The 13,778-nt window shown below is 61.7% G+C and overlaps 2 protein-coding genes across 2 annotated transcripts; both read left to right on the forward strand.

Annotated features, from left to right (window-relative positions):
* Nucleotides 1-4,179: 4,179 nt before the first annotated feature.
* On the forward strand, nt 4,180-5,172 carry ADM2 (adrenomedullin 2; the record flags this gene model as incomplete). Its single annotated transcript, XM_081080823.1, has 2 exons — nt 4,180-4,289; nt 4,854-5,172. 2 exons carry the CDS (start codon nt 4,180-4,182, stop codon nt 5,170-5,172), a joined length of 429 nt encoding a protein of 142 aa, XP_080936949.1.
* A 4,059-nt stretch (nt 5,173-9,231) lies between these two features.
* MIOX (myo-inositol oxygenase) lies at nt 9,232-12,281 on the forward strand (the record flags this gene model as incomplete). The annotated part of the gene is given in 11 exon segments (XM_081084156.1): nt 9,232-9,308; nt 9,310-9,376; nt 9,790-9,870; nt 10,173-10,253; nt 10,373-10,535; nt 10,695-10,762; nt 10,882-10,991; nt 11,538-11,605; nt 11,686-11,735; nt 11,814-11,926; nt 12,015-12,281. Coding segments are annotated over 11 exon segments (987 nt in total). The 3' UTR covers nt 12,124-12,281.
* Nucleotides 12,282-13,778: the final 1,497 nt, after the last annotated feature.

The following is a 13,778-nucleotide window of genomic DNA, read 5'->3' on the forward strand; positions in this document are numbered from 1 at the left end:
GGCCCTGCCCGTAGGGTTCCCAGCCCGAGGGGGGCTCCCCCTGGAATCCCCGGCAGGAGGGTGAGGCCATGACCCGCGGCCGCAGGAGGCCCGGCTGGGCGCACACCCAGAACCCGACAGTGCCCCCCGCCCTCGAGCTGGGGCCGCCGGGGAGAATGAATGAAACCAAACCCAGAGACGAGAACGGAGCCCGCCAGGCTCCCCACCCCACCTGGGCGCACAGGCCCAGGCACAGCCGGGTCCCCTGCTTCTGTCGGCATTGGTTTCCGTCACTGCAGCCAAAAGGGTCCCGGGCTCCCCGAGCCCGGCAGGCACGTAGCTGGACCCCATTTCTGCAGCCCTCTCAGAGGCACCTTAGGGTCACGGGCAGGTTTGGGGGTTCGCTCTGGACCATGATGCCCCACCGGAGTTTCTTGCCATGGGGTTTCCTGCACTCTACACTCAACAGGCCCCCCTCGGGTGCTTCTCCTGCCCGCCCCCTCCCCTTTGAAGGGGCTGTGCCTTCCCTGCTCTCCCGCGGCCTTCCTGCAGGGAGCCACCCTCCCTGGCCCCAGCCCCGCCCCGTGGCGGCCTCCACCCAGTGTGGCGCCCTCACCTGTCAGCGGCCAATGCCCTGCCCCCACCTCTCGGCCTGGGCTTTCACTGTCCCCGTCTGGCAAACCCCAGACACACACGGTCCTGCCCACCCGTCTCCTGGAGCCCTGCTCCACTGACAGTGCAGATGGCCACCGTGACACCACGGCCCAGCCTTGATGGACGACCCCGCAGTCTCCTCAAACCTCTGCCCCCAGCCCCACGGCCCTCCTCCACAGAGAACACAGGAGCCACCCCATGGTCAGCCACGCGTTGCATCACCAAACCCCAAGCCCGCCTCCCTCACCCCCACCTCCTTCCACCGCTACTGCAGGCTCTGCCAGCCTCCTCTCTGCCTCTTGCTCAGGCATTTCCTCTCCAGGGATCCTGGCCATCAGAGGTAAACGCACTCTCTCCCACCTTAAGGTGCTCTACAAAACTGCCCTGGCCCTAGCCAGTGTGGCTCAGTGGATAGAGCATTGGCCTATGGACTGAAGGGTCCTGGTTCGATTCTGATCAAGGGCACATGCCCGGGTTGCGGGCTCCATTCCCAGTTGGGGGGGGCGGGGAGGGCATGCGGGAGGCAACCAATCAGTGATTCTCTATCATCACTGATGTTTCTATCTCTCTCTCCCTTCCTCTCTGAAGTCAATAAAAATATATATATTTAAAACTGCCCTCGAAGACGTTAGCCCAGCCAGTGGCTACCCTGGCTTTTCTTGCCTCGCATGACTTTCTCTAAAGCACCACCTGCCGGCTGTGGCCCGGGCCCTCTCTCCAGGGGCACCTCCATCGGTGGGCAGCTCTCAGCAGCCAGCCCACCACTCTCCAGAAATAGCTCCTCCGACTGAGGCCGAAGGAAGGAACCCCCGAGGGCACACGGACATCACAGACAAGTGCCCCATGCGCTGTGCAGGGGGCTGTGAGGTCACAGAGGGGCCGCTAATCCAGTGGCAAAATAAGCAGCCTGTGCCCAGAGGGCGCCCCGTCTGTGGGCTTTTGGGGAGATGGGACCTTGGGCCCATGGTGGCAGCGAGTGATCTGACGAAGAATGCAGTGAGCCCTGGGCCCACACCTCACTGAGCCTCACCTGCACCTCCCATTCCTATGTGTCCTGGCAGCGTGACTCAGCTGGGTGGGCACTGTCCCGTGCACCGAGCACCAAGAGGTCGCGTTTGATTCCCAGCCAGGGTGCATGCCCAGGTTGCAGGCTTGATCCTTGGCAGGGGGTGTGCAAGAGGCAGCAGACTGATGTTTCTCCATCGATGCTTTTTTCTCTCTCTCCCTCTCCCTTCCTCTCTCTCTGAAATCAATGAAAACATTTTTTTTAAAGCACCTGGTGGGGACAGGAAATTTCCATCGTTGGTGGGGGGAGGAATAGGATCACACTTGTGGTTTGGAAGGACGATCTGGCAACGGTGTGGACCACAGATTGAGGCGAGGAGTGGGGGGACGGGGGCTGGTGAGGAGAAGCTGGTGCAGAATCATGTCCCCGGGTCCTCCATGCCCCTTCCCTGCCTGTCCCTTCACAGCTGGCATGTCACATTCTGTCCTCTCTGCACCCTCCTTAGCGATGCTCACACGCCCACCCGCCCCAACCTGGCCACGTCCGTAACTCCCAGCACCGTCTCTCCTGTCCCGTCTGCCCCTCTGCAGCCCTGGGCCTGTGAGACGCCTCTGCCAGGACGGCCCCAGGCAGCTAACCTTCCATTCTCTCCAGTGACTCCCTGCCTGGCTCAGTTCCTCTCTGACCCATCCACTCTGTCCCCCCTCCCCCTGCACCCTCCCCCGCCCGCAGCCCCCACCTCCCTGCTGAACTCCACTTGTCTACTGCACATGTGACTGCACCACTCACCCCGCTCCCTACTCTGTAAAAGTCAACAAATAGCAATGGGGTTACCGATGCTCCCTACCTTCCCCGGTGCAAACCGAGCTCTTCGCTGTGGCACCTGCTCAACACTTGTGGGCTCCTTCATCCAGCACGTGTTCCCTGAGCTCCCAGGGTGTGCTCAGCAGGAGGCCTGGAGGGGGCAGGTCATTCACAGGAGCCTGACCGAGGGGAGGAGACCGGGGAGGGTCTGAAGGATGAGGAGCGAGGGGTAGACTCAGAGGTGCTCAATCATCCAAGAAAGGGCGATGGGCCCAGCCAGTGTGGCTCAGTGGTGGAGTGTCCGTCTATGAACCAGGAGGTCATGGTTCAATTCCTGGTCAGGGCACATGCCTGGGTTTCAGGCTTGATCCCCAGTAGGGGGCATGCAGGAGGCAGCCGATCCATGATTCTCTCTCATCATCGATGTTTCTAACTCTCCCTCCCCCTTCCTCTATGAAATCAATAAACATATATTTAAAAAATAAAATAAAATAAAATAAAGGATCCTGCTATCCACACAAACATCATGCAGCCAAAGAGGAGGATGGGATCCTAGCACTGGTCTAGCATTGTCTCATTGGACATAATTCACCACTGGCCAGCCTTCAGATTCCCACACAGAACTCTGGGAACAGAGATTCTGTATAGCTTTTGGGAATTTAAAATATCTATAATAACTCACTGCATTTTTAAAAAAAGAAAAAAAAGAAAAAGAAAGAGCCCTAATGGGTTTGCCTCAGTGGATAGAGCGTCGGCCTGTAGACTCAAAGGTCCCAGGTTCGATTCCGGTCAAGGGCATGTACCTGGGTTGCGGGCACATCCCCAGTAGGAGGTGTGCAGGAGGCAGCTGATCGGTGTTTCTCTCTCATCGATGTTTCTAACTCTCTATCCCTCTCCCTTCCTCTCTGTAAAAAGTCAATAAAATATATATTTTTTAAAAAAGAAAAAAAGAAAAAGAAAGAAAGAAAAGGATCCATGAAGTCAGCCACAGAACACCTGCACGTGGGAGCAGGGCCAACAGTGGGAGCGTGGGGAGGGCGCTGTGCGGACAAGTGTTTTTAGCTGCTCGTGCCTGTGTACTCAGGTGACGCTCACACAGGCCTGCTGAGCAGGAGTCAGGAGTGGGGTGCCCACCGGGCGGTGCAGGAGCCCGCGGGGGGCGGGGGGGGACCTCACTCTCTCCTTGTTTAAGTTGCTCACAGACATCCCTTCGTCCTTCAGCCGTGAGGGGACAGGGTGCAGCTGAGGAGGCCAGCCGCTGGGCTGAGGGTCTTGCACTCGCCTCCGTGGGGAACCGAGTGCCCAGCCTCTGTGCTTCCGCAGGGCTGCTGCCAGGCCCCCGGAGTTGCTCCTCCGCCCCGACATTTGCGGCTGGGACCCCCCCCCCCAGGAGAGGTGGTGGGTGGGAACCAGCCCTGCGGACCGCACCCCTCCAGCACCTGCTCTTTCTGCCTGGGAGGCTGGGGAGCCGGCGGAAGGGGGGGTTGGGGGGCTGGGGAGGCCTGGGGAGGGCGCCCCGCCCCGCCCGCCCTGTCCACTCCTGGGGAGGCTATTTGGGTCCGGAGGTGCCGGGCTCCGTCCTAAGCAGGACCCACTCACTGCTGGTCGCAGGTGCCAGCCGCCCGCCCCACGCGGAGGCTCCCCGGGAAGGGTGGCTGCAGCCCTCCACTCCCCGCACCTGCCCGCTCGCCACCCGCCACCCGCCACCCGCCACCCGCCACCCGCCACCCGCCGCCATGGCCCGGCTCCTGCCCGTCACCCTCGGATGCCTCAGCCTCCTCTACCTGCAGCTCCCAGGCGCGCTGCCCCGCGGCCAGGGTGGAAGCCGGCAGCCCGCCCGGCCCAGGTGAGTGGGGTGCAGACCAGCCCGTCCCCTGGCCAAAGCTGCAGAAACCAGAACACCTGGGAGGCCCCTCTGCCCAGCCCCCTCCCCAGCACCCCCCCCGCCCCCCCCCCGCTCCCCCCCCCCCAGCGTTGGGGAAACCCCCTGCTGCTAGGGCTTACCTTCAGAATCAAGGGCCAGCCCCCAGCCTTCAGCAAAGCCTGGTCAGTGCAAGGGCCCCTCTTTCTTTGCCTCCCTCTCAGGGCTCCCTTCCTTCCCCCCGGCCGAGTAGCCCTCCCCAACAGAGAGGTAGGCCAGGGCACAGCGGCTGGAGGGTCCCCAGGCCTGCCACCTCCCCGCTCTGCAGGAAGGGCTGAGGGGGGGCCCCTGGCCCTGAGCACAGTGACCCTTAGAAGCCAGGGGTGCCCTTTTCCCAGGAGGCGCGGGTGAATGGGGCAGGGACCTGGGCTACTGAGTGGCTGAGTAGCCAGGGGGAGCACCTGGGGCTCCCCCTGGCATTCTCCAGGCAGAAAGCGGGGTCCCTGAAGGGCTGGGTTGTCGCGTTTACTTCCTCCATCTCCCCTGCAGGGCGCCTCCAGCCAGAACCCTTGCCATCGGCCTGCAGCCCCAGCACCCTGCACCCCGGCCTATGATCCACAAGCCGCCCCAGACCCTGCAGCCAAAGAGGGGCGCCAGTCTGCCCCCTGCCGCGGGTCAGCCTCTCCGGAGTGGTCCCCGTCGACACTTGGGCCCCCCAAGGCCCAGAGCCCAGCTCCTGCGGGCAGGCTGTGTGCTGAGCACCTGCCAGGTGCAGAACCTCAGCCACCGCCTGTGGCAGCTGGTGGCGTCGGCCGGCCCCCGGGACCCGGCCCCCATGGACCCCAGCAGCCCCCACAGCTATGGCTGAGGTGGGGCAGGCCACGCCCTAGCCAGATGCTGCACCCCAACCCCAGAGCAGCAGCTCAGCCCAGCCCCAGTCCAGCCCCAGGGCCCCGCAGACAGCAGAGACCTCCCCCTCAACCTACCCACCAGGGGCTGCAGCGAGCTACCTGGAACTGCTTTGGACCCGCAAACGATGCACATGTGTGGTCCCAGGCAGGCCTGCAGGCAGAGTCCATATGCCCCGGGGTCTGTGCACCCAGGAGCGCACATGCTCAGGGGCAGCATCCCACGCGGGAAAGGGCTTCAGAGGGAAGAGGTCTGCTCATGGTCACGGACCACGGCTTGTGGTCAAGACCTCCCAGTCCAACAGCTCCATGGACTCAGAGCCACACAGAGAGGGGGCTCCACGGGCACCCCAGGCTCCCTGACCCCTGCCCTGCCTACTGTGGGGACTCCCCGGGACCTGCTGTCCCCAGCTTGTCAGGGCCCGGGGAGGGGTACGGCGCACAGCAGCGTGCATGGGGCGCCTTACGACTCAGCCTGTCAGTGGTCCGAAGTCCTGACACCCCACGTCCCAGGGGCATGACCCGGGGCCCAGGAAGGTGGTTTCTTGTATTTAGCAAACACTCACATGGCACTGAATTTGCCCATATTTGCCCCTGTCACCCCTTCAGCCACCCTGTGACGGGGGCACAATCATGATCCCAACTCTATGGGCAGACACTGCAGCCACAGAGGTCAGGGACAAAACCACAGTCAGGCCCTGGCTGGTGTGGCTCAGTGGATAGAGCATCCGCCTGCGGACTGAAGGGTCCTGGGTTCGATTCTGGTCAAGGGCACATGCCCTGTTGTGGGCTCGATCCCCAATAGCGGGCGTGCAGGAAGCAGCCAATCAATGATTCTCTCTCTTCGATGTTTCTCTCTCTCCCGCTCCCTTCCTCTCTGAAATCAATAAAAATATATTCAAAAAACAAACAACAACAACAAACCCACAGAGAGTGCAGAGGCCGCCCCAAAGCAGCTGAGAGAGGCTGGAACTGGTGGGCCGGCCTCAGAGCCAGTGCCTGCGGTCACCGAGGGGTGTCGGCGAGGCAGGCGGGCAGGGAGGGCGTAGGAGAGGGGCCGGGAAGGAGGAGGGCAGAGTAGGGGCAAAGTCCTGGCCTGCCTGTGGCCCGGTCCTGCACACGATGCCCCCCGCGGTGCACCCCCTCGTGGTAGCCAGGCTGCCAGGCCCCGGGGCAGCACCGTGGTGTCCCGGCCTCGCCCTCCCCCGAGCCTTGGGCGGCTGTTCCTCCAGGCGGGACGGACTGTTGACCTTAACGCTTGGCTGTGCCGCATCACGAGGTCACCTGCTGTGGTCAAAGCATCACACCTGGTGTCCCCCGGCCCCTGAGCTCCAGGCCATGCCCCGGCCACCGACCTCGCACCCCCCCTTGGAGTCCGGACGCAGCACCCCAGCTTCCCAGCCCCTACCCACAGCCTTCTGGCAGCCCCTGCTTTGGCCAAACCTCTTGTTAACCTAAAAAAGAAAAGGCCTTTCAACGTGAGAGACGAGCGTTTATTTGAGATTTTTTTAAAAAGCTCTTCCCGAGTCACTGATTCTGGCAGAAGCCCAGATCGTGCTCTGCTCAGGAGACCACGCGAGGGGTGCTCATGAGGGGGCAGGGACCGTGACGTCCGCAGAAGGAAGGCGTGGCTGTCGGTGCCGACAGCTTGGCAGAGGGACGCTGACTCCCACCATGTTTCATTTCCAGTCCTGCCGCCATCCGCCCAGGGGTCGTCACACCTGCTTTCTCGTCGTCTCTGCACACAGTTCTCTGGGACACAGGCTGCTCTGGGCCCCGTGCAAAGGTGACTGTGCCCCGTTTTCACATCCAGCGATCGGAGGCATAAGAGGTGCCAGGCAGCGCCTCCGGCTCCATTTACGGTTCTGTCCACATCCCCCCTTGTCATCAAGGTCTTCCTTTGGGAGCTTCCTGGTCCGTCCTCAGAGAGCAGCCTCGTTCGCTCGTTGCCCGGGGCTCTCTGGGGTGTGTCCCGCCCGCGTCCCTCCCTGGTCTCCAGGCTCATCCCCGTGGACCAAGGCCCACAGAAGCGGGAAGTGGTTTTGTTTCTGGAGCCTCAGGCCACATTCGAGCAGCAAGAGCTCAGTCGTATTTCTTTTTTAATATATGTATTTTTTATTTCAGAGAGGAAGGGAGAGAGAGGAGAGAGAGAGAGAGAGAGAGAGAGAGAGAGAGAGAGAGAGAGAGAGATGGAAACATCCATGATGAGAGAGAATCCTGGGTCGGCTGCCTCCTGCATGCCCCACACTGGGGATGGAGCCAGCAACCCAGGCCTGTGCCCTGACCGGGCATCGATCCCTGACCTCCTGGGCATGGGTCAACACTCAGCCACGGAGCCAAGCGGCCGGCACAACTCGTGCTGCTGTGCCTGCCTCTTCTGTGGAGAACGTCCCTGCCAGGCAGGTGCGTTTGTGCGTTCGGACCCTGCTGTGTCTGCAGGTACCAGACCTGGCCCAGTGCCGCCTGAATTCATCTCTGCCCGGACTCGAGACAGAACCTCTCACCCTAAGAGCCAAACAGAGACCCACCTTCCCCCTTCACCAGACTTCAGCCAGGCTCCTCTCAGCTTCCTGCCCGCCCTCCCGGGGCCTCGCCTGGTACTCGCAGCGGCCCCACCCTGACGTCTCAGCGCCCTGCCCTGCCTTCAGCAAGAATCCTGTCCGGTCAGTTTAGCAAGAACCCCCGACGCTTGGTGTCTCCCCTCGCTCTCGGCATCTTCCTTCCACGGACCCTCCGCCCTCCTCCCCCAGGAGAGACTGGGCCAGATCAGGAGAGGCTGCTGCAGACCCCACAGCGGCTGATCACAGCTGGTGCTGGTTCCGACACCTGCTGGCACCTCCCTGCGCCCGCTGTGGGCCGGTCCCTGGAACAGGCCCTTGTCTGGCCCTGGTCACGCGTGTACCGTGATTTCCGTACCAGGGAGCATTCCGGTACTAGTACCGGGACTCCTCGCCCCGGCCCGATCGCGCTCTGGCCCCTGCCGAACGGGGTAGGGATGCGTCTGGTCTTGCAGCCGCCCACGGCTCGCCTCCTGTGTGCATGTCGCTTCACACACCCCTCTGGTGAGCGGCAGCCTCTTGCTTTGGCCTTTCCCTGCCCGCCGTGGGCAGAGGTGGTTTCCAGCGGGGCTTTCCCTGGGTCTGCGTGTGGGAACGCCCTGCCCTCTGCTCCTGGCTGTCCTGGCTGTGTTCTGGGGGAGCCCAGCTAGGAACGTCTTCCTTCCCATTTGAGGTGTCAGAATAGCCCGACTGGTGTGGCTCAGTGGTTGAGCACCGACCTATGAACCAGGAGGTCACAGTTGATTCTGGGTCAGGGCACATGCCTGGGGTTGCGGGCTCGATCCCCGGTGTGGGGCGGGTAGGAGGCAGTCAATCAATGATTCTCTCATCATCGATGTTTCTATCTCTCTCTCCCTCTCCCTTTCTCTCTGAAATCAATAAAAATATATACAAAATAAATAAATAAAAGAAGTGTTAGAATGTTTCTTTTTTAAAAATTTCTTTATTATTTAAAGTATTACATATGTCTCCTTTTTCCCCATTGACCTCTCCCCCCTTCTTTTTTTTAAAATATATTTTTTATTGACTCCAGAGAGGAGAGGAGAGGGAGAGAGAGAAAGAAACATCAGTGATGAAAGAATCATTGATCGGCTGCCTCCTGCACGCCCCACACTGGGGATGGAGCCCGAAACCCAGGCCTGTGCCCTGACTGGGAATTGAACCGTGACCTCCTGGTTCATAGGTCGATGCTCAACCACTGAGCCACACCGGCTGGGAAGAGTAAGTGTTTCTGGAACAAGGCCCTGCCCAGGATCCCAGGTGCCTGAGGGATGGGGGTGGCGGGGTCCCACGGCCTGTGGGGAGGGCCCTGGGCCGGTGAGGCCGGGTTTGGAGCCTGTGGGACACAGCGCAGGTCACCCTAAGCGGCCGCTTGTCCGGGAGGGAGTCCGGAGCTCAGGCAGGAGGGGCTGGGTCGCTCCTGTGCTGACCCATCAACTCGCTGAGCCCGGAGGAGGGTGGATGGTCACTCATTACCAAGGGCCCCGGCCGAGGGGCTGGGTGGTGTCCGGCCGCTTATGTAACCCGTGGGCATATATAAGGGCACAGGCCTGGGGACGCTTGCCCGCCTGCAGCGCTGCTCCCTGTCAGGATGAAGGTGGCTGTGGTGAGTCCCCAGGCCCAGTGCCCACGGGCCCTGCTGGCCACTCCTCGGTGTCCCCTCCCTGCGGGTGCCCGCCAGCCCGCTGCTCCTCTTGTGGTCCCGCTAGGCAAGGGCCAGCTGCCGCCCCCGGGCTCCCAGCGCCCAGGTCTGGGAGGGCGGCTCAGTGGGTCTGCCCCTACACAGCATCTCCCCAGAAGCAGGCGCCCGGCTGACATCCACTCGGCTGACCAGGACGCGCCAAGGCCTCCGGCGGGTGCCAGGGCCGGAGAGGGGTGTGCTGCGGGCGCTGTGCTCTGGGGCGACCACTGGCCTCTGCTGCCGACCCCCCACTTAGTTAGTCTCGTGCCCTCGAGGGGGTCCCCACTGCCTCCTGGAGCGGGCATCACGGTGAAATGGGCTCAATCCCCCCCAACCAGGGCCCAGACCCTTCCCTGGTCTACCGGCCGGAGGGGCACCCAGAGGCAGCCAAGGACAAGGGCAGCTTCCGGAACTACACCGTGAGGACCCCGCCTTGCCCTCACCCATGGGTCCAGGACCCCGAGCCCCCCACTCCAGCTTTATCACCCCTGCGACCCCTCCCTGCCCCCCACACACCCCTCTCAAGCCCCACTCTGGCCCCACCCCACCCCATGTTTCAGGCCCACCCCACCCCTCCTAGCCCTTCCCTGGGGAGGGCAACACTTGGTCCTTGGGGAAGGCCCCCTTCACACCTGTGGGACCAGCCCAGGGAGAGGGGGCAGTGGACCTGGGCTGTGAAGGGCAGGGCTGGCCGCCGCCTGGCTGACCCTCTGGCTTGCAGTCCGGCCCGCTCCTGGACCGCGTCCTCGCCACCTACAAGCTCATGCACACGCACCAGACGGTGGACTTCGTCCGGAAGAAGGTGCCCGGCTGACCCCTCCGTGGCAGCGCTGAGGGTGGGATGCCCTCCCCCCCGCCCCGCCCCCAGTGCGTGGGCCCGGCCCCGCCCGTGGGCCTGCTGACTCGGTCCTTCCGGGCCAGCACGCCCAGTTCAGGAGCTTCTCCTACAAGAGAATGACCGTCCTGGAGGCTGTGGACATGCTGGATGGGCTGGTGGACGAGTCGGACCCAGACGTGGACTTCCCCAACTCCTTCCACGCCTTCCAGACGGCCGAGGGCATACGGCAGGCCCACCCCGACAAGGGTGCGCCCCCACCTGCCCCTCCCTGGCTATGGTGGGGGAGGCACTGCCTCTGGGGCTGGGAGGGCAGACCGGGTGCCCTTTCCCTGCAGGCCCTGATCCTGGCACCCCCTGTCCCTCCCCTGCCCTGATCCCACCACCCCCTGTCCCTCTTCCTCCCAGACTGGTTCCACCTGGTGGGGCTCCTGCACGACCTGGGGAAGGTGCTGGCTCTGGCGGGGGAGCCCCAGGTGAGGGCAGGGGTGGAGGGCGCGTGGGCAGGGCCCGGACAGCCTTAGCTCTGGGCTTGGGACACCCACTTGGCGGGCAAGCGAGTCGTGCCCACCCATGGCTGCCTGTCCCTCCCCAGTGGGCGGTCGTCGGCGACACCTTCCCCGTGGGCTGCCGTCCCCAGGCCTCTGTGGTTTTCTACGACTCCACCTTCCAGGACAACCCCGACCTCCAGGATCCTCGATACAGGTGCCCCCCCCCCCCTGCTGGTCCTCTACGGGGTGCTTCTTCATCTTCTTTTAAAAAATATAGTACAGCCCTGGCTGGTTTGGCTCAGTGGATAGAGTGTCAGCCTGCAGACCAAAAGGTCCCAGGTTCGATTACGGTCAGGGGCACATGCCCGGGATTCAGGCTCGATCCCCAGTGTGGGGCGTGCAGGAGGCAGCCGATCCGTGATCTTCTCTCATCATGGATGTTTCAGCCTCTCTCTCCCTCTCCCTTCCTCTCTGAAATCAATAAAAATATATTACATTTTTATTTTTTTTAAATATATTTTTATTGATTTCAGAGAGGAAGGGAGCAGGAGAGAGATAGAAACATCCATGACGGGAGAGAATCACGGATCGGCTGCCTCCTGCACGCCCCACACTGGGGATGGAGCCCGCAACCCAGGCTTGTGCCCTGACCGGGAATGAAACCGTGACCTCCTGGTTCATAGGTCGCCACTCAACCACTGAGCCACACACGCTGGCCCAGGGCGCTTCTGAGCCCCTCACCGTCCCTCTCTCCCTGCAGCTCGGAGCTCGGCATGTACCAGCCGCACTGTGGGCTCGAGAACGTCCTCATGTCCTGGGGCCACGATGGTGAGGCTGGCGACAGGCTGGCATTGCCAAGGAGGGGGCCGCCCCCCTGGGTGCCTGGTGGTGACCCCTCTCTCCCACAGAGTACATGTACCAGGTGATGAAGTTCAACAACTTCTCCCTGCCCCCCGAGGTAGGTGTGGGGAGGGGCCCCCGCCGGCCCGCCCGCCCAGCCTGGCGCTCACTAGGGGTGGCCTCTTCCTGTCCCCAGGCCTTCTACATGATCCGGTTCCACTCCTTCTACCCGTGGCACACGGGGGGCGACTACCGGCAGCTGTGCAGCGAGCAGGACCTGGCCATGCTGCCCTGGGTGCAGGAGTTCAAGTACAGCCACCCCACGGAGACTGGGGAGGGGTGGCGGGGGGGGGGGGTTGTGGGCCTCCCCTGAGTCACCGTCCCTTCTTCGCTGCAGCAAGTTTGACCTCTACACCAAGTGTCCCGACCTGCCGGACGTGGACCAGCTGCGGCCCTACTACCAGGGCCTCATTGACAAGTACTGTCCCGGGGTCCTGAGCTGGTGACCGGCCGCCCGCCCTGCTCAGGCCTGCCCGGGTTCCCTGGGGGCAGCCGGTGTCGGGCACGGGGACACCCCACCCCAGCCTCCCCGGGGGACCCGCCTGCCGTCCTTGCTCCCCACCCGTGGCCTCTCGTTCGGTGGCAATAAAGACCTAGAAGCAGCCCTAGCTGTTTGGCTCAGTGAATAGAGCATCGGCCCGCAGACCGAAGGGTCCCGGGTTCGATCCCGGTCAAGGGCACCTACCTCGGGTGCAGGCTTCTCCCTGGCCTGGGCCCTGGTCGGGGCGCGTGCAGGAGGCAGCCCATCGATGTGTTTCTCTCACTTCAATGTTCCTCTCTGTCTCTCCCTCTTTCTTCCGCTCTCTCTAAAAAAATCAATGGAAAAATATCCTTGAGGATTAAAAAAAAAAGGAAGAAAGAAAAGAAAACTAAAAAAAAAAAAAAAAGACCTAGAAGCAGCTGGAGTTGGACCTCACCGAGCCCTGTGTGTTGGGTGCAGGGCAGCCTGAGTGCAGGGGGCAGTACCCGGCCTCGTGGACATGTGTCCTGCTGTGCCTGTCGCCCTCCCAGCTCCCCAGTGAGAACCTGGGGTCACCCTAGTCGCCACCCCCCCTTTCTCAAAACAGTCACCAAGTCCTCTGGGCTTGGTCGTCTTATAAAAAGAAACACCTGCCCGGCCGGTGTGGCTCAGTGGTTGAGCATCAACCCATGAACCAGGAGGTCACGGTTCAATGCCTGGTCAGGGCTCATGCCCGGGCTGTGGGCTCGATCCCCGGGGTGGGGCGTGCAGGAGGCAGCCGATCCATGATTCTCTCTCATCATTGATGTTTCTGTCTCTCCCTCTCCCTTTCTCTCTGAAATCAATAAAAATATTTTTTTAAAAAAGAAAGAAACACCTCACAGCTAAAGAACACACTACAGAATCACATAACAAGTGCACAGGGTACAAACACGAACCACGAAGCAGCCCCATCCTGACGTGGCCATCACTCCCTTCCATGTGGTTTCATCCCCCCAGTGTGCCCTCAAGACCACAGCTTGGCTGGCTTCCCCGGGCAGTTTATTTCTTTGAAGAAAGTGGCTCATTGTCTCAGGGAGTTTCCTTCTGTCCGGGGCTGGAGGAAATAATTCCTCACGATTTTTGGTCTTTGGTAAATGAATGTAGCGGCCTGGTCAGATCGGGTGAGGCTTGTTGGGGGCAAGGGTGCTCTGGAGGTGGCGGAGTGCTCCTCACAGGCTGTGCTCAGTGTCATCTAAGGGCATCCTTCACCCATCAGAGGTCTGGACAGCATCCCGCCCTCCAGCCTCCTCGGACCGGTGGGGCCCAGAAGCCCCTCCCACTGCCTACGGCTACCGTTTGTGTAGGAAAGGCAAGTACATGCTCATCTTTCTCTCAAGTTACCCGTTTGCAACATCTCTCAACGGTGGCCAAGTCGTCCGTTTCTGTGTTAAGAACAAACAGATTTCAGCATGTTTAGGCTTCAGTTCATGGATTTAAAAAAATATGTCTTTTTATTGATTTCAGAGAGGAAGGGAGCGGGAGAGAGAGATAGGGACATAAATGATGAGAGAGAATCATGGATTGGATGCCTTCTGCACGCCCCACACTGGGGATCCAGCCTGCAACCCAGGCGTGTGCCCTGACTGGGAATCGAATCGT

The sequence above is a fragment of the Myotis nattereri genome (genome assembly GCF_964212035.1).
Source record: "Myotis nattereri genome assembly, chromosome: 2".
Classification (NCBI taxonomy): Eukaryota; Metazoa; Chordata; class Mammalia; order Chiroptera; family Vespertilionidae; genus Myotis; species Myotis nattereri.